Consider the following 21,355-nt stretch of genomic DNA (forward strand, 5'->3'; position numbering starts at 1 on the left):
CGTGAGATAGTGTGTGTTCGACAGAGTTCATAATCTTGTTGACACGTCGTGAAGGAAATTCTGTTTGTACTTAGGACTTAAATTTTTTTTTTTTAAAGAAGATAAACAAATTTAAGGAGAAATAATAATAGCTTAGTATGGAGTTCCCCACTTTAAAATTTTGAAGAAAATAATGTATTCTGTTTATGTTTTCTATGTTCTTTTGTTTTTCTAAATAATAGTGATCTTAATTATACTTTAGAAGTCTTCAAAAATTAATTCCCTTGTACACTTCATTTAGAATTACGATTGGTGAAGAAAACATTCTCCACCCCTCTTATGCCACAGAGTATTTCAAAGCACATGTTTTGAGGAGCATGGGTTTTGGAGCTGAGCAGACCTGACTTTGAATTTCAGCTCTGTAACTGAGGAAAACAGAACCTGTCTTGACAACAGGGTTGCTCGTGTTAGATGAGGTTATATGGTTAGAGCTTGGTAGAGCAGTGCCAATAGGTACCATTACATGCATTTGTGCGTGTGTGTGAATACATAAGTTTATTTATTCTTGGTTTCTTTCTCAACTTTCATGTTCGTTGATCACTCACACTGTGATCCAGAGAAGCTGGGAATGGTTCTGAATGGAACTGTGCTTTTCTTCTTTCTTTGCCTGGTGCCTGGATTTTTGTGTAGACCTTTTGCCTCCTTACTAATGAACACTCCAGAATTCTGATTTGCTGTTTGCCCAGTTGCTGCAAGTCCCAAGATGAGTACAGTGAACTTTCATAGGGAAATAGCATGACTATAGTATATATTGGAAATAAAACGAAAAGGGCACGGGTCAGTAACTGTTCTGTAGTTCTCATTACAGTCCCCTTAGCAGCAGTGTGTCTTTCCTAGGATTTTGACCTCTTCCTCTTCCGTTCCTTCGGCGCCTTCCAAAATTCACAAGTGGAAATTACAGCAACAGAAGTGGAAATTCGGCATACTGCCCCAGGAAATAATAAATGTTTCTCTGTGAAGAATGAGTCAGCAGGAGGGTATTTTTCCCTCTTTAAGTTTCGTTTTTTGTCAGTATTTTAAAGGCCTTTGTAGGTAGGATATATTGGACACCGGCAAGTGAACAAGCTGTTTGTCTTGATTTCATGCCTATAACATGATCCCATTTTATAAAATGTACAAATATGAAAATTTGGGCCAAAACTCCTTATTATTAGATAAAATAGTACAGAGTAAGCAAATATTTGGAACCACTCTTTGAAAATCAAAGATTAAATTCTTGGGTTGGTGTTCCACATGGCTGATAATTTGGAGCTAGTCTATGGCAGCTGTGTGCCAACAAATGGTTTAAAACTCCTCAAGAATTCATTACCTGGGAAACTTCATTCAGAAGTGATTGCACTGCCGCTTCTAGAGGTTTAGAAGTTTAGAAAGGATATTGTCAGATTATCCTTGAAGCTTGCATGATACCTTGTGTTAAACTGTACTGGGAGGTGGGAGTGGCATTATTTTAGAGAGAAGTAAAGTCAGAATACTTTACATTATTATGAATATTATCTTTTACCATTCAAGAAATCTTACGTTAAAGGTGTAAGAGACTGATTTCCTTAAAGGAAGTTGGAGCATAGGCAAAAACAACCATGAATCCTTCTTCCACAAAATGATTCTCTCCCTCACTACCCCCCCGCCCCCCCCCCCCCCCCCCCCCCCGCCCCTCCGCAGTGAAATAACCTATTCCAAATCGTTAGCATATAAATGCTACTCTGAGGCTAGGCACCAGAATTGTAACTTTCCCTAAAAGTCTCATTGTTCAGCATCATCTTCTTAAATATATTCTGGTTGTGATGCATTGCAGGCCTGTTTTCATTTGTCTTTATGTAAAGAGAATTAATGTTGTGTGCTATTTTGCTAGAAAAGTAGTAGGAACCAGACTAGTGAACTGTTTTGCTTTCACTTCCTGCAGAGCCAGAATACTTTCACAGACAGTTTTCAAAAATCACTTTGGTCACCCACTTGTTATTTTATTTTATTCTTGATCCCCCAACCTATCTATTGTCTATTTATAGGAGAAATATTTTGTCTTCCTGTTCATTCATTATCTAGTGTCTATAAACCTCTGTTTACTATGAAAGGAAAATATTCAACTACTATTGTTGCCAAGTTGATAAACATTAGGGTAACAAGGGCTTTTTAAATCTCCCAGAACCACCTGCTACCCATAATTTCCTCAGAAAGGCAGGCAATGTCTTCAATATCAGATGGCTTGTGTGGTCTGCAGCCTGTGCAGCTCATAACCAGTTTCTTCAACTCCTGCTGCCTAGCTATTGGTTCTTTCCCAAAATCTAGCTCATGAGCATTTTCATTTTTGTTCAGAAAAGCTGTAGGAAGTCCTTTACTATTTAGCAAATAAGAAAAGCGTGAAAAATACATGGAACAAAATCTTCTCAAAGGTGTGATACCTTGTTAAGAATATGTGAGAGAGAAGAATGTGGGAGAAGAGAAGGATTGGCGTGTAACAGCTACTTGACTTACTTGAAAGTGGTCCTGGTTAAAAATGAAAGCAGACTGGGGAGGTGCTGGAGGCCTGCTCCACTTTGGTAAGACTATTGGTCTGGAAGAGGGCAGAAAGGATTGAATGAATGGACAATGGCTGCCAGGGAGACCTTTTCCCTTTTTGGAAGGAGACCATTTTGTGATGTTCCTTGATGTCTATTATGAATGAGGGAAGATTAAGCGTCTGATATAAAAAGCAGAGAACACTGCATATTCTGTGCTCACTGTTATACTGAGGAAAAATTCATGGAAGAAACGGGAGAGAAATATGCTTTAATGCTAAAAGTAGTTGTGTTTGGACAGTAAGGTTATAGGCTCCACCCCCCTTTATTTTGCAACTGTTATTAAGTTATAGTGAAAAATAAATTTATTATTTAAGAATTAATATAAAGTATTACTCAAGTTATTTTAATCAAAAGAAATCATTACAAATGGAAATGCTGATTGGGGGTATTAGTGTGGAAAAACATAGTACGTATTTGCAGATCAACTGGATCATGTTCATTAAGTTACTTTTTATGGTGTGTATGTGTGTGTGAATGTGTGTGTGTGTGTGTGTGTGTGTGCATGTTTGGTTATTTTCTGACTACTCCTAGAATGGAAGCTTCAAGAGAAGAGAGAACTAGTTTGCCTTGTTCAGCACCATATAACCAGAATGTAGGCACAGAGCCCACCAGACCCATAATAAATATATTTTGAATGAAAGAATGAATTCCACTTATATTGAATATCAGTCATGGACCAGGAACTGGGCTCAAATGCCACACAAATATGGTCCCTGTCCTTATGGAGTTTAAAGTCTAGAGGGGAAGAAAGGCATTAGTAAGAGAACCTTTAGATAAGTGTATTATTACAAACTGTGGTAAGTGCTGCAGAGGAAAAGCAAAATGTGCCATGAGAGCATATAACCATGGGGACCTAATCTGGTCTGGGTAGGTGGGCATTAGGGTGTGTCTTGTGTCTGGGGGGGGATGGTGTGTGTGTGTATTTTAACTAATAAAGTAAGGCAGCTTTTACTGTTGTTTTATACAAGTTGTAGTTATCAAGCTCCATTCATTTGATAGCACCTGCTAGTTATTCTTCTAGTTGTGCAGTTACCTTGAAGATGACATATAAGATGCGAGAAGGAGAGCATCCGATTCTTGTGCCATTTTCAGAGTTCTTTGCTGGTTGATTAGATTTTTGTGGTTTATTCGATTTTGATAATTGTTGCCAAGTGTGTTTTTCTTAGAGATAATACCAAGTTTTCATGTCATCAATAATGTTTGAGAGTTCCTGTAGTCTCTAGTAAACAGATTGTATTATCAAAATGTTTTTATCTTTGTCAGTCTGATCAGTGAAAAATGGTATTTCCAAGGTGGTTTTGATTTGTATTTTTTAGAGAAAATTTGAGTGAGGTTAAACTTCTTATTTGTGTAAAAAGTAATTCATTGTTATGATATCTATGTTATGTATGGATATATTACTTCAAAATAATCTGGGTTGAGTGTAGATATAGCTAAAACAAGAGTAGTGATAAATGATACTTATTGAATCAGGGTGATAGGTACAGGATGGTTCATTATCCTATCCTAAAAGCCGACTTGTTTAAAAGTTGAAATTTTCAATAGTACAGTGGTCAAATAATGTTTTATTTCCTTACTGAAAAGTAGTGAACACCTATTTTTCCAGTATGTTTGTCTTTCTATTGATTTACAGGAACTTTTTATATATCAAGAAAATTAGTTCTTTGGGATTTATATTCTAATTTCCCTCCAGCTTCTTTCTCTTTTGACTTTATGATGTCTGATCATGTATACGTTGTTTTTATTTTTATGAGGTTGTATTTATCAATGTTTTCTTTTAAAGTGTCTGGGTTTTGTGTCAGAACTTAGGTCTTCTTCACTCTTAGATTATAAATAAAATTTCCCAAACTTTCTTCTAGTCTTTATATTTTTGATCTGGAATCTGAAGGAGTGGCCATGCTACTTTTAAATAGTCATAACACTTATTACATTGTATTGTAATGGACTGTATACCCTTTTCGTTTCTGCCTCCTAAGTGTCTGTCATGTAATTGATTGTCAGTGTTAGATGAATACTTGCTGAATAATTCTAACATTGAATCAGCCACTTTATAGTCATGTTTTTCTTCATAGTTGATATTTGCCTCATTTCCTAAAACTCCCCACTTCCCCAGCCCCCGATTTCTCAGTCTCTGCAGGCTTTAGATTTGTAGAGATACATTGAATTACTGCTCTAAAAGTTAGAGAAATGTACTTTAAAAATTCAGAGTCCAGAACTTGAAATGAGGGCATACTGTTGTAATAGGCCAGTCATACAAAGTGGTTTTATCTATGAGACAGTCAAAAGGCTCAAGCCCCAAGTTTAGTTTTGTGGTACAAGTACAGTGTTTATGGAAAGAGAAATAAATATTTCTCGTGATTTCTTTACATCTGTGGCTAGAGTCAGGCATGTATTTCTTTTTCAAATAAGTAGCATTTCCTTTCATCTCTTCTTTCTCTATTAGTTACTCTTCACCTAAGTATCTAAAATGTAGGATTTGGTGGAATTGGTCATTTTATTTTACAGAAAAATCATTTAAGAGCAGCTTTGAAGCAAGGTCAAGCATTTGTCCTTGTGGCTTCTTGTAGCCATTCCCAAGCACTGCGTGTAGCACCTGGACATGCTTGGAATCAGGAAGGGCCTCGATGTAATTTAGATGAGTCGTTAATTTGAATCAAAGCAAGCGGGAAGCAAGTAAATTTAACTTCAGTGATTATGATTCCATTTGATTAAATCTCTACTTTTGATTACATGTATCAGTGAGAACATGCTCTAAATACACCCAACCATTAAATACTGAAGAGTATGAATAGGATGAACCAGGGACATATGGAAGAAATTCCACTATTCCTCAACTAGAATATAATCCCCTGCAGCTTTACTAAAATATTTTTAGAACAAATGAAAGGAATTACTTCTTTACATATGGGGCTTATTACACCATTTGTTAACTAAAATATAGAGTTCATTACCATGGAAGGTAGTACTGGTCCCAAATCTACATACTTTCTTGTAAGACTTAAATTAATTGATGATAGCTTCTTCTTTTTTTTTTTTTTTAACATTTTATTTTATATTGGAGTATAGTTGATTAACAATGTTGTGTTAGTTTCAGGTGTACAACGAGGTGATTCAATTATACATGTACATCTATCTATTCTTTTTCAAATTCTTTTCCTAATTAGTTGTTACAGAATACTGAGCAGAGTTCCCTGTGCTATACAGTAGGTCCCTGTTGGTTATCCATTTTAAATATAGCAGTGTGTACATGTCAATCCCACACTCCCTAACTGCCCCCCCCCACCTTCCCCCTCGTAATCATAAGTTCCTTCTCTAAGTCTGGGACTCTGTTTCTGTTCTGTAAATAAGTTCATTTGTATCATTTTTTTTTTTTTTTTTTTTTAGATTTCCCAGGTAAGCAATAGATGATAGCCTCTTAGCATATCAGGTGAATTAATAATGTGGGTAATGTTCGTAGCTCTTTGGTAAACGTGCAGTTGGACAGCTGTCTTTCTGATCCTTATGACGTCCTTTGGTTATAGTCCCTGGAGAAAGGGAGCTTGGCTGAATGTGCTAGAGGTCTTACTCAGTGTTACATTTCTTAAATATTTATTTTATATTTGTCAGGGTAAAAAAAAAATGCTTTTTATTTCTCTTGTTTTGCACGCTGTAGGAGGTTCATATTAGAGATGGGGCCAGTTAAGGAAATGACGGATAAAATCTACATTTTAGGTTATTGATAACGTTATTTAGGCGTCTGCCTTCGTGTTGCATCAAGGCCACTTCTTCATTTGGCAGACAGTAGGAGCTGCCTTAGACCTTTTCATTTTCTGTGTGCTTGTTGGTGTCATAATCCAAAGATACTCCACACTCAAACCGGCACTGAATCTTTCTCATAGCAAAAACACACAAACAAAGACTTGTGTCAGCTTTCCTCAGCTACCGCTGAGCCGCTCCGTCCTTCCCAGGAAGCTAAGGCTGCACTGGGGTGAGGCCCTCACTTCATCAGGCGACTAGCACCTCGCCCGGCAGCCCCTCCCTAGCGCTCGCCCGCACCATGGCCTCCGCCTTGGAGCTCGCCCGCATCTACTTGGCCCTCATCCTGCATGATGATGAGGTGATGGTCACGGAGGAAAAGATCAACGCCCTCATTAAAGCAGCCGGTGTAAATGTTGAGTCTTTTTGGCCAGGCTTGTTTGCAAAGGCTTTGGCCAGTGTCAGCATCCGGAGCCTCATCCGCGGTGCGAGGCAGGTGACCTGCCCCCTCCCCCACTGCTGCCCCAGCTGAGGAGAAGAAGGTGGAAGCGAAGAAAGAAGAATCTGAAGAGGCTGACGATGACCTGGGCTTTGCTCGGTTTGACTAAACCTCTTTAGTAACACATTCAATAAAAAGCTGAGCTGTTTGCTGCTAAAAAAAAAAAAAAAAAAAAAAAAAAAAAGTGTGTCAAATGAAATTCTTCCCTTGGTGATGTTTAGGAGTGAGGTCAGATATGATTAGAGCACCTTTGTGTGTATCTTAGGCTATACTTTATTTTTCTGGGCTCCTCTAGTTCCTGGCCCATATCATCAGTATGTTCTCTAATCAGATTGGGCTGTAAGTTTTTAAGAGGGGGTTAACTTTGTGTTCGCAGCCTGATTTAGGGCTGGGCACGTACTAAGTGCCCAGGAAGTTTAATGAATGAATAACTAAGAAAAATGCAAAGAAGACAATTTTAAAATAAGAGGAAACGATTTTTATTTTTAAAAAAATCTCAGCACTACACAGAGTGGGGTCTAAGGACCAGCAATACCAATGTCACTTGAAAGTTAGAAATGCAAATTATCCCTGTGGGGAGGGGTGATTAAATTGGAATCCCTGAGTGCAGGGCCCACAGGAGTCTCTAGATGATTCTACACATGCTAAAATTTGAGAACACTCTTTGTAACATCACAGACATCACGGAGTTCTGTAGTTTTGTAGCATTTATGCTTCGCAAAGCAGTCTGCCATCTGGCATCTCACCTGAGTGAGCCTTACTGTTGGCCTCATCACAGGTAGGGGCGTTTTTATTAATCCCAGATTTACCCAGGGAAGTGGGAAAGCTGCAATAATTTGACAGTTTCACAAAGCTGGTTGGTGGTGGAATTAAGAGGATAAGTTGTCTGTATCCTCCATGGAAGTTTGCTTTCTGGCTTATGTAAAGATCACAGTCCTAACTCATTTCCTGGGCCTGATTTTGTTCTTCCTCAGGAGAAGGGCGGTATTTACGCTGACACATCCATTCCCGCACCCGTACAGTCTCCACCCCACACCCCGCTGTGATCAATGGCAGGCCTCTCAGCGATAGCTGGACATGTTAAGAAGTGTGATCAGCCGCCACAGAGTAAATGAGTCTTAATTGACTCACTTGAGAATCAGACTGATGACTTAGAGACACGTAAACAGTTCCCCTAGAAAGCTTGTACGTTCTTGTACTAAGACCAGTATACAACTAAGTACTAAGAATATACACCTAAAATCATAACTTTTCTTCTTTGGGAAGTGGATTTGCGGATACATTTTCCAATGTTCCATTATGATGAAATATGATTTTTCAAATGGGTGAAAGGCTTTTCTTCCCCCTAGCTTTATTGAGATAATAACTGACATAACATTGTGTAGGTTTAAGGTGTACAATGTGTTGATTTGATATACTTAAATATTGCAGAATGATGACTACCCTAGCATTGGCTAACACCTGCATCACATCACATAATTACCATTTCTTTTTGTGGTGATAACTTTTAAGATGTACTGTCTTAGTAACTTTCAAGTATTATATAATACAGTATTAACTATAATCACTATGCTTTACCTTAGTTCCTCAGATCTTATCCATCTTATAACTTGAAGGTTGTACTCCTTGACCACCATCTCCCGTTTTCCATAGCCCCTGGCAGCCACCACTCTAGTCTCTGTTCCTTTGACTTTGGCTCTTTTAGGTTCCGCATATGAGTGAGAACATATAGTATTTGTCTTTCTCTGTCTGACTTATTTCACTTAACCTAATGCCCTCGAGGTCCATTCATGTTGTCGCAAATGGCAGGATGTCCTTCTTTCTCATGGCTGAATAATAGTCCACAGTGTGTGTGTGTGTGTGTGTGTGTGTGTGTGTGTGTGTGTGTGTGTGTGTGTGTGTGTGTGTGTGTGTTTTGTGGCCATGCCGCGCAGCATGCGGGATCCTAGTTCTGCGACCAGGGATCGAACCCCTGTTCCCTGCAGTGGAAACGTGGGGTTGTGCGTGTGTGTGCGTATGTTATCTGTTCATTCATTGATGGACACTTAGGTTGTTTCCATGTCTTCGCTCTTGTGAATAATGCTGCAATAAACACGGGAGTGCAGATATTTTTTGAGAGTCTGTTTTCATTTCTATTGGATATATGCCCAGAAGTGGGATTGCAGGATCATATGGTAGTTCTTTTAATTTTTTTGAGGAACCTCCATACTGTTTTTCATAGTGGCTGCATCAATTTACATTCCCACCCAACAGTGTACAAGGGTTCCCTTTTCTCCATATCCTCCCGACACTTGTTATCTCTTGTCTTTTTGATGATAGCCCTTCTGTCAGGTGTGTGGTGATAGCTCCTTATGGTCTGATTTGCATTTCCCTGATGATTAGTGATGTTGAGCACCATTTTGTGTACCTTCTGGTCATTTGTTTGTCTTCTTTCGAAAAATGTCTATTCAGTTTCTCTGCCCATTAATCGGATTGTGTTTTGTGTTGTTGTTTTTGAGTTGTGTGAGTTCTTTATACATTTGGGATATTAACTTTTTTTTTTTTTTTTTTTTTTTTTTTGCGGTACGTGGGCCTCTCACTGTTGTGGCCTCTCCCGTTGCGGAGCACAGGCTCCGGACACACAGGCTCAGTGGCCATGGCTCACGGGCCCAGCTGCTCTGCAGCATGTGGGATCCTCCCAGACCGGGGCACGAACCCGTGTCCCCTGCATCGACAGGCAAACTCTCAACCACTGTGCCACCAGGGAAGCCCGGGATATTAACTTTTTATCATATATATGGTTTGCAAATATTTTCTCCCATTCATAGGTTGCTTTTCATTCTGTTGATGGTGTCCTTTGCTGTGCAGAAGCTTTTAATTTGATGTGGTTCTCTACTTGTTTATCTTTGCTTTTGGTGTCAAATCCAAAGAGTCATTGCCAAGACTAATGTCAAGGCTCTTATTCCTGTGTTTTCATGTAAGAGTTATATGGTTTCAGTTCTAAGTTCAAGTCTTTAATTCACTTTGAGTTGATTTTTGTGTATGGTGTAAGAGTGTTCCAGTTTCATTCTTTTGCATATGACCATTCAGTTTTTTGATCGTCTTTTGTTGAGGAGACTGTCCTGGGAAAGGCTTTTGAAAGAATGATACTAATACTTTAATTCAAAGAAAAAGGGCCTGGGTTTATTTTCTAATTTCACTCCCTAATTTGCCACACGTTAGAACTAGAAGTTCATTCGAGGTCATCTACCAAGAATTCAGAAACTGAGCATGAGAGGCTGACTTGACAAGTGGGGAAGTGACACAGGAAGGCAATTACTAGAGCCAGGACTGGTTCTTTTTATTTTTACTGTGTTTCATTCTATATTGCTAATAGTTTTTTCCTATTCTTTTCATAGTGCAGATGGAGAATTAGTCAGCACTCCTCAAATAGTAACTGCTCTTTACATGAAGATTGTTATTAATAAAAGTGGTGAAACTAATCTCTATCCCTTAGAAGTAGGTATTAGATAACCTTGAAGATTAAATGGCATCTATGTCCTGTTTGAAATGAAAAATACTAGCTCAGCCAAGCTTATTATGAAAATGTGTATGTGAGATACAGGAGTGTAAAACAAAGACCATTTTGATATGAAATAATTGATGATCAGTTTCTTTTAATTTTTCATATAAAACCTTATAAGACCTAAGCTCAGAGTTCAGTATTTTCTTATCTTTTAGAACATAGAAGTAGGGAAATAAATATTCTGTGGTTAATGCCTTTGTCTGTCAGTGGGAAAACGCAGAAACCTGATATTAAGGTCTCAGCAGATAAGTAGTAGAGCAGGACTGATTTTCTACCTTGTGTGTGTATCTTTACTTCGTGACCAAGCAAGGCAGCTTCTTGGCTGCTAACATGGATTTTCCAGCCAAATGACTAACTCAAGGTTCCCTGGATGTTAAATTTAGATCCAGATAGTTGAATCTCACCTTAAATATTGAACATTTTTCACAGCTTGATGATGTAGCTTTATACCATAGACATTTCCTGACGTGTGCAACTGTGACTATTCCTGAACATTTTCTTCTCCGTAATTCTCTGCCTTTTTTCATGGTGGCACTCCAAGATGAGATACATAGGAGTAGTTATGGGTAGGAAGTTAGTAGGCTGTCTGGAAGAATAGGTAACATTTTGCTTGTATTTATAAGAAGCCTGTTTTTAAAACCTGCCAGGTAATCGGAAGTATGTTTAAAGAACAAATATTTGCTTCTTCTTGACTCTTTCATGTTTTTTAATACAAAATAGATTTTAACACAGTATTATTAAAGTTAGCTCTGAATGCATATATATCTTTCAGCTTGTAACTATATTTCTTTTCGTTCTCATGTTTATGTTGATGAGGTTATCTTTCTGAGAGGAGAATTTTGTGTGAAATATTTTTGTTGTGGTCTTCTGATTTCCCTCCAGGAGATCACAGGCAGTAATACATATTTCCTTGCCACTTGTTATCTGTAATCCGGTCTCTATCTCCCCCATCTGCTGGAGCTCATTGTTTCATTCTTTCTTTGAACAAATACTCATTTATTGCCTGTCATATGCTTACTATTATGACAAATACTGGAATACTGTGATAAATCAGGCATAGTTCTTGCTCTCATTGAATTTACAGTCTAGAGAAGGAGAGGCAAGGACTGGAGGAAAGGAGTCTCCTCTAAGGGTTGTTTTAAAAATCCAGGGAAGAGATGATAAGGCCTGCATTAGCAGAGTAACAGTGGCAATGGGCTAAAGTAGGCCCATGGTAGAGGTAGTAAAGAGGTAGAAATAAAAGAGGTTGGTAATTGATTGGATTTGAGGAAGAGGGGAGGGGAGGATGATTTTCTGGGGTAAGTGATACCGTTCACTGACTTAGGTAAATGGATAAGTAGGTTTGGGTAGGAGAATGATGAGTTTTATTTAAGACGTGTTAGGTTTGATGTCTACAGCTCAGGAGAGCCGTCTGGACAGAAGATACGTTTGGGAGTCATTAGCGGGTGGATGATTGAAGACGTAAGTGGTGGATGAGCTCACCCAGAGAGAGTATGAGGATCGAGAAGAGTTGACAGCATTTAAGGAACAGGCTGAGGAAGAGATTCTTGAGAAGGCGCAACCAGGGAGGTGGAAGGCGAGTGGGAGAGTATAGGGTTGGAGCCCGTGGAAGGCAGTGTTTCAAGGAGGAGTGAGTGGTCAGTAGAAACAAGCACTGCACCTCCTTGAATAAGGACTGAAGAGGTCTTATTTATTTATTTATTTAGAGGTATAGTTGACTTATAATGTTGTGTTAGTTTCAGGTGTACAGCAGAGTGATTCAGTTATACATGTGTATGTATCTATTCTTTTTCAGATTCTTCTCCCTTATAGGTTATTATAAAATATTAAGTATAGTTCCCTGTGCTGTAGAGTAGGTCCTTGTTGGTTATCTATTTTATATAGAGTAGTGTGTATATCTTAGATTGAGCAAAATGATGATTTGAGACTTTTGTAGGAATTGTTTTAGTAGAATACCAGGGGTAAACTGGTTGGCAGTGAGAAAATAGAGGCAGGATAGACTTCTGTTGATGCTCTTTCCAGCCTTGGTTTCTGTAGCATTTGATGGTACTGATAACTCTGGCCTCTTCTCTTAAATTACTTTTTTTCCTAACATCCCTTAAAAGAAACATTCTCCAAAATCGAGTCCTTTGGTCTCTCTTTATCTCTGAGCTTTCGTTCTCTTGTCTGTAATGTGGGGATAAAAGTAGTACCTTCCTCATTGGGTTCTCCCGAGGATAAAGTGTGCACTTCACACAGCGCCTGGCCTGTTGTCATCAGTGTGGCTGTGAAGACGTAGTTGTCTTTGTTGTGGTCCTCGTCGTTGTCATCATCATTATCTCACTCCAGCCTCACCGTTTAAGGGCTCTTGTCCATCATGACGGCTTTAGCTGCTGGCCCCATGCAGAGGACCCCAGGCTGGTGGCTCTAGTCCTGGACTTCTCCGAATACTGCCACCCTAAATTGCTCATTCTTTTACTCATATGTACTCAGGCACCCACAGCTTAACTAGGCATTGGGCCATGTGTTGGGGGAGAGGTGTGGGTACATAACCACACATAAACAGGGACTGTGTTCTTATTCTCTGGCCCAGGAGGCCATGCATGTTGCTCTTTTGTCACTTCTCTCAGTCCATTGTGATCATCTGCTTTTTTTTTGAGGGATTATAGAATGAAGGAATTGGCTGTTATTCTGTGAATTAGACCCTCTTTTAGTTAGCAGTGACAGAACCCACCTCCAACTAACAGAATTAAAGAGGGGTTCTATTGGGATGATACTAGTGTATCTTATGGAATACAAGCAGGACTTCACTAAGCTGGGGGAAGGACAGAGATGCAGCTGGGCCATGGGGACATCTGGAGTATCTCTTGTCCCCCGCCTTTTCCCCCTCTACATGGTAACCGTTGAAGGAAGCAATTTACTGTTGTTTTGAGCTTGCTTTTTAGTATACTTTCACTTACATTATTGCATTTAATTCTCACAGTTTGTGATTAGGAAATTGTAATTGAGGAAGTTTGTGTTTGAGGAGCCTGAGACTTGGAACAGTCCCATGATGTACTGAAAATCCCATGACTATTCAGTAGAGAGCTGCTGCCAAGTCCAGCTTTCTAATGCCAGTCCTTTATACCGGCATTTATACCACATTGCCATCCCAGGATTGAAGTTTTCTTTCACTGACTGTGGTGTTGTATTGCATATTATTGCATACTGTTTTGTGACTCTGGAAATAACCTCTGTGTGTGTGTGTGTGTGTGTGTGTGTGTGTGTGTGCGCGCGCGTGCGCGCGCATTTGCACGCGCGATTTTCTTCTGACTGGTAGAAATTGCAATTAACTGAAATTCTAATCTCTATGGTTCTTAGGCTGATTCCTGTCTGAGGCCTTTTTTTATTCAGTTCAATTTAAGGAATCTCTAGTAATTTAATGATTCTGCCTGCTCTTTTGTCTTTTGGATCAGTGGTGAAAACCTTGATCCTAACAGGATTTAAGCAACTGAGCTAGTTGCAGTGTCATGTTTTATATCATCTTTTATTTAGTTGAAATTTTGTTGGTGGAGTAGGGTCGGGAATGACTTTTTTCTTTTTTTAACATCTTTATTGGAGTATAATTGCTTTACAGTGGTGTGTTAGTTTCTGCTGTATAACAAAGTGAATCACCTATACATATACATACACCCCCATATCTCCTCCCTCTTGCTTCTCCCTCCCACCCTCCCTATCCCACCCCTCTAGGTGGTCACAAAGCACCGAGCTGATCTCCCTGTGCTATGCGGCTGCTTCCCACTAGCTTTCTATTTGACATTTGGTAGTGTATATAAGTCCATGCCACTCTCTCACTTCGTCCCAGCTTACCCTTCCCCCTCCCCGTGTCTTCAATTTCAGGGGATGACTTTTGTGGGGCTCTGTGTGTGCAGGTCATCCTGAGTGTGTCTGCGGGGAAAGGCAAACACTTGTTTTCTCAATCTAGTGTCGGGTGGGCAGCCAGCGAGTGCCTGTGAATATTAACAGCATATTTCAGTTTATTTCTGGTAGCTTTAAATTGGGCCAGACTACTGCATTTTATGTCTTGTTCATGTGAGTGATTCCTGGTCTCTCTTATTCTTGCTGCATTGGGGGAGAGTCACTTGCTTTTTCATTTTCTTTTTTTAGGAGAGCATGTGTTGGTGAGGAATGGTCAGCCTTTGCAAAGTGTGTGATTGACTTGGATTCTTTCCCTTCTTAGCCATTCACTCCTTATCCCGCTGCTGAGTTCAGCATCCAGTGCTCCCCTGAAACCCTTCTTGCCAAGGTCACTGGGACCTGTGAGTTGTACATTTCTGTCTTTACATCAGCTGGCTGCCATGTAGCCTTGGCTCTGTTGCTATTCTCTTCTCCACTGTCTTCTACAATTTTCCTTCCTGTCGTTTTCCTGCCTCGCTACTTCCTGAACATCTCTTCACTGCTGCTATTTCGGGGAATGTTGGCTTGCTTTTCTTACTCTGCATATTATCCCTGAGTAATCTCATCCTCTCAAATATTTATCACTTTGTAAATTTCCAAAAATCAGTGTCTCTCCTGGGCTCCAGACTTGCATATCAGAGGACCGGTATGTAACACCTTAAACTTAACATCTTCAGATCTAAACCCAACAGCTCTCCTTTTCAACAGTTTCTGTCTTCACTTCATTCTCATTCTCTCTCCCTCTCCCCACTCTCTCTTTCTCTTTCTCTTTCTCTCAGGAAGGGTAACCATTGTCTTCAGAGTTGCTGAAGCCAGAAATCCAGACAAAAGGATCCTGAAACCTCCTCTCTCTTTAATACAGTACAATTACCTCAACTAATTCTGTCCATTTTCTAATGTGATCCATCCATCAGTTGTGTGAGGCTCCTGAACAGGTATTAATTAATACTTTGGTTTTACAGATAGGAACACTTGAAGAAGTTGAGAGATTTTCTCATAATTACGGGGTTAGGGATTATCAATGTTGGGAAAGAATGTGCATCTTTTGTTTCTTTACCGGTTACTTATGTAACAAGGAAAAACAAACAAAAAACAAGTGAACCAACAGAGAAAAACTGATGTCCTCCTGGTAGTAAGATTCTGAAGGAGTCAGTGTTCATACTACTTCACTTTTTGAGACATCAGTTTCCTTTTTTCACTGTTCTATATGTTTTCACTTCACCACAGGGGAGGTGTTGGGCCCTCACTGGCCTGACTCAGAGCCACCGCTGATGATTTAAAAAACAAAAACAAAAAACAGCTAAATTGAGATATAATTCACATACTACACAAATCACCCCTTGAAACACTGGTTTTTGGTGTATTCACAGGGTGTGCGACCATCACCGCTCTGTAGTTCCAGAACATTTTTGTCCCCCCTACAAAACAAACCCCATATGCTTTAGTGGGTAATTCCCACCTACCTAAGAACCACTAACATATTTTCCTTCTGTGCAATTTGCCTATTCTGGATATTTCATATAAATAGAATCACACAAAGTCACAACGTAGTCTTCTGTGACTTTTTTCACTTTGCATAATGTTTTCAAGGTTCGTGTTGTAATATGTATCAGTACTTCATCTCCTTTTATAGCCAAATAATATTCTATTGTATGAATATACCTCGGGTTTTTTGGGTCCATTTGTTAGTTGATGGACATTTGGATTATTTCCACTTTATGATTTTACTATTACTATTTTACTACTATTTTAATATTTTACTATTATGAATAATGCTGCTATGAGCACTTGTGTACACATTTTTGTGCACATGTGTGTTTTTGTTTTTCTTGGGTATATACCTAGGAGTGGAATTGCTGGGTACGTATGGTAACTCGAGGAACTGCCAAAGTGTTTTCCAAAGCAGTTGTACCATTTTTACATTCTCATCAGTGCTGTATGAGAGTTCAAATTTCTCTACATCCTTACCAGTACTTTGTATTGTCTGTCTTTTTGATTATAACCATCCAAAAACTGGTATCTCCTGGGTTTGATTTGTATTTCTCTGATGGCTAAGATGTTGAGCATCTTCTGTTTGCCTACTGGTCATTCATATATCTTCTTTGGAGAAATGCATATTCAAATCCTTTGTCCATTTTAAAATTTGGTTGTCTTGTTACTAGTTGTAAGAAATCTTGAGGTATTCCAGATACAAATCAGGTAAATTATTTGCAAATGTTTTCTCCCATTTCTTGGGTTGCCTTTTCACTTTCTTGATGGCATCATTTGCAGCACAAAAGTTTTAAGTTTTAATGTCAGAGCTGCGGGTTTTATTAGTATTGTCGAGACTGTGCTGTGGTGAGGCAGAGGAGAGCTTCCCTCTCTTTGAAATTGGTGGATGTTTCAAGGTAGGCAGAGCGGCAAATAGAGTGTCTTGATTTCCGGCCTGGCTCTTCTTGTTTTCTTCCCTCTGTAGCCTGTCTTATGGCTCTGATAGTCATACTACAACACATCTGTCTTGGTCTTGATCCTCCAGGTGTGGCCGAAGGTGGTCGTGTGTTGCATTTTATCCAGGGATTGCTATTTCCATACTGTTAAGATACCATGGATCTCATTTTACACCTCAGTTCCCTCTTAGGTCTCTTTTCTAAACAGAGCACTGCCCCTGGTTGCTGAGTTGCTCTTGTCCTTGAGTGGCAGCCAAGGTGTGTGTAGTCATGGAGTCTAGTGGCTCTGGAGATAACCAGACAGCAGCCCCTCCATTCAGAGGAGCCACTCCTCTTCCAGTGTTTTCTGCTTTATTGCTGGTTTGTAGGCCTGTACCTAGAACTTCATGCCATTGGGAAGTTGGATACCAGCATGCCTTACGCTTCTGAATGTCATGAATCGACATCATTTCAACAGAAACAGACGCACAAAGAAAACAAACTAGTGGTTACCAAAGGGGAAAGGTGAGGGGGAGGGATAAATTAGGAGGTGGGGATTAACATGTACACACTGCTATACATAAAATAGGTAATCAACAGGGACCTACAGTATAGCACAGTACTCTGTAATAACCTATCTGGGAAAAGAATCTGAAAAAGAATAGATATATGTATAACTAAATCACTTTACTGCACACTTGAAACTAACACAACATTGTAAATCAACTATACACCACTATAAAATAAAAATGAAAAAAAAATCATTCCAGAAATGTTTGGGTATAGCATAAGGTTACTACGTTTTAATTTTGTCAAGTAAGGACATTTGGCAATACAACTGCAGTCATGGGAGAAAATAACAGATTTTTCTTACCAAGAGAATACCAAAAATATCAAACAAATTTACCTTTGTGAAACGTGAACATATGGTCTTATTTTTCTGTCTACCACTGAAAATACATTGTGCTCTGTGGGTTGACATTTGGGAACCACAGGCTTTTATACACTCAGCATAAATCTTTATTTGAAAAGTAGAACCTTAATCAGGTATTTTCTCTGTATGATGCCAGATACCAGTCTTACACAGAGTATTTACCAACACTGAATTAACTATTTTAGTTAGATACAACTTCCTGTACTTTGTACCTCTTTCTGCTGATTTTGAGTAGTTCTTATATAACACAGATGAAAGTGAAGAATTGTTTTAGGTGAATGTGAGTATAAATATGAATTTACCTTTAGAAGATGTTAAAAATCATCCTTCAAAGGTAGAATGGCTCCTGTTTACAAATACGATGTGTAATTTCTGGATTATATATATATATTCTAGACTGGGAGGAATATGTACATTTTTATTGATTCTGTCTTGTCTAAATAAAAATGTCAGAGATATTAGGGTTTTATCATAAGATAATTATTGGCTGTCACATTGGCACATTAATTACAGTAATTGGTCAATAAAGAAGCCCTAGGAATAGATATTATGCTATACGTTTTGATGAGATTGTAGTTACAGCCTCTTATTTATGGTAATAAAATCTTGTTAATCGACATTGCTGACAAGATGTTTTGCTTTCTTTTTCTACTTTCCAGGTTGGTTTATAAGTCTACTTAGGAACTATGAACTGAGAGCCACAGATTATACAATAAAGGTCACATTCCAAAGTTGTCTGTACTCATTCATGGTATACACATTAAATTCATTCAGCCAATATTTGCTGCTCACTGTTCTGAGTGCTCCTGCGTATACAGAGACGTATAAAGCAGTGCCTGCTCTAAAGGACTCATAATGGGGAAGGGAGGTAAAATGTCTATATATAAATAAATGTGACCCACGTTGATTGAGTCACGCATGTGAGCCATATGTGTGATAAGTTCCTTAAAAGTGGAATAAAATACAACTTCAGAGGAGGAAAGGATGATTCCAAGTGTGAGTGATCAGTGATGCTGTAAGGCTCAGTGATGGGGGAATTACTTTGCATCCATGACATGAAGCTCTGAGCCATCTCTGAATATACATCTCCACTGTAAAACTATAGAGAGAGGTAGGTGGCTCAGTGCTCTGACATGAAAATCAACTTTTGTTCTGGGGTCAGCTGCCTTGCAGCCTCATTTTGTGTCCTTGAGTATGTAAAATTCATGTAATAATATGTGTCCATCTCTCAAGATGCAAAATGAGATAATGCGGAGGTCCAAGCTGCTCCCTGTGGTGAAAGTCAGATTTCTCAGCAGGTGTGTAGTTTTTTCTGGCAAGTTAGGCCATACATTTGAATGGGAGTAAGCGCAGCTTTCCATGACTAAAAGGATTAGTGTCCTCACCAAGGTGCCCAATTTATTGCTAGAGAATAGCACATTCTCTGTAACATTCGAACTGTTGTCTGAAAAATTGCCTGAATTCCTTAGAAAAACTACTTATATAAAAGAGTATAGTGATCACCGAATTATGTTAAAAAGGAAACAAATGTTTACTGAGCTGCTACTGCTGGTTTAGGGACTTTAAGATTGTCTTTAAAATTTGTACACCATGTCCATTTTTTTAAATGGAAGTATAGTTGATTTACAATATTATGTTAGTTTCAGGTGTGCAGCAAAGTGATTCAGTTATACATATATATTTTTCAGATTATTTTCCATTATAGGTTATTATAAGATATGGAATATAGTTCCCTGCACTATATAGTAAATTCTGTTGCTTACCTATTTTATGTATAGTAGTTTGCATTTGTTAGTCCCATACTCCGAATTTATCCTTCCCCCTTCTCTTCCTCCCTTGGTAACTATAAGTTTGTCTTCTACATCTGTGAGTCTGTTTCTGTTTTGTATATAGATTCATTTGTATTATTTTTTAGATCACACATATAAGTGATTATATAATACTTTGTCTGTCTGACTTCACCATGTCCATTTTATAGCAGAGGAAACAGACACTTAGGTAAATTTTCAAAAGTTACTTAGACAACTGTTTGAAATGAAATCTGTTGAAATTTAATGAGCTGTTTACATGGTAGTGTGCTACTTCACTTTAGTTTGATGTTTTTCTTGCAGGCCAGTGTCAATCATTTTGTGTTTGTTTGTATGTAAATGTTTATTTTTTTCACTAGGTTACTTCTAGAACTGCTGGAGTTGCTGTTTGACAAGTTTAATGCTGTAGCTGCTGCACACTCTGTGGTCCTGGGGTACCTGCAAGACACTGTTGTGACTCCACTGACTCAGCAGGAAGATGTCAAATTGTATGACATGGCAGACGTGTGGGTGAAGATCCAAGATGTTCTGCAGGTAAGATCCTTTTACAGAGGGTGCCCATCTTGATTCGGAATAACAGGTAGGAACATAAAAAAATCAGCCACCTAAAATATTCTCTTAATCATAAGCAGTGAGAATGTAGTGTTCCTATTTAAAGGTGATGCTTGCTGATGTTATGAACTTCTATCATTTTCAAAAGACCTTTTAAACAAACTTCTTTTGGCCAGGCTTTAAAATTAGGAGATTCTCAATACGTAGCAATCAAGGATCTAAACATATGTAGCTTAAGTTTATGACCATTTTCTTACAGTCAGCTCTTGCATATGTTGGGGTAAAAGACAGGTCAAGAGCTTATTTTAAGAGATGAAGATAAACCTGTAAGGTATAAATGTACCACCTTGATTGATCTGTTGAAGATTGGAGGAATGATATTACTGTTTGGTATGATGCTGCAGAGGGGGTATTTAGAAATTTTATTATGTTTTCTCTCCATGCGCCAGGAAAATATATTTGATATGGCCAGACGAAAATGAGAAATACGATTAAGAGTTAGCTGAAGCAAATTTGACATAGCTATATAGAAGTGACTTGGTTAGACAGTATCTACTAATAGGAAAAAAATTAAGTATATATAGGGAATTGAAAAATATAACTGTGTAGAAATGAAATTATTTGCATGGCAAATAGGATTCTTTGCAGGAAAAAAATAAATCATGTATGTAGATTGTAGTTATTTTTGAGAGTATAGGCATGCTTTTGGTGGATTGATTGATTCCTGATTATTCATTCATTAGACAGTTTTTGGGATACAGTCTGTGTGCTTTATTGATGGTTCAGTAGAAAGAATATAGGTTGCAACTATATTCCATGAGTTTGTTTTGCTGCTACGTCAATTACCACATGCCCATAGTAGGTGCTTGATGAATATTTGTGTGTTGAATAAAATATCTTTATTGCTTGGAAACTGGTTATTTAAGATTTTATATCTTGGTTTGCTAATCTGTCATGGAAATATATGCTTTTCAGGTTACATGTTTATTTTAATGATGAAATAAGATAATAGATTTTAAAGCTATTTCAAAAATAGTTAGAATTAAGGACTTCTGGTTCTGTCCATGATGTGGTTACCTCCTACCATAATTAACTTGAAAACTGGGTGGACTCAGGCGATCAGCATCATCAGTTGAGAGAAGAGAATACATGAGGTCACTTTCACATACATCCCAGCTTCTTCTCTGGGGACACTTTCAAACTGTGACATAGGAAAGTGAACAAACATCAGCAGGCTCTAAGTAGTAGATGAAGCAGAGTTCTGGGGTGCGGAGGCAGCTGCAGTTTGTGGGTTAGGATACTGAAGGAGAGGGAATTGCAGAGAGAAGGAACCCCAGAAATATGAAAAGAGTAGTGTTGAACCTTTGGT

General features: G+C 38.6%; 1 protein-coding gene and 1 pseudogene across 1 annotated transcript in view; both read left to right on the plus strand.

Annotated features, from left to right (window-relative positions):
* The window catches only part of EXOC4 (exocyst complex component 4), an 814,897-nt gene that overhangs the window by 99,354 nt on the left and 694,188 nt on the right, over positions 1–21,355 (plus strand). Inside the window, exon 7 of the mRNA XM_060020916.1 lies at positions 19,794–19,968. Coding sequence (XP_059876899.1) covers positions 19,794–19,968 — 175 coding nt within the window. The remainder of the gene's footprint in view (positions 1–19,793; positions 19,969–21,355) is intronic.
* On the plus strand, positions 6,556–6,965 carry LOC132430771 (large ribosomal subunit protein P1 pseudogene; annotated as a pseudogene).

The sequence above is a fragment of the Delphinus delphis genome, chromosome 9 (genome assembly GCF_949987515.2).
Source record: "Delphinus delphis chromosome 9, mDelDel1.2, whole genome shotgun sequence".
Taxonomy (NCBI): domain Eukaryota; kingdom Metazoa; phylum Chordata; class Mammalia; order Artiodactyla; family Delphinidae; genus Delphinus; species Delphinus delphis.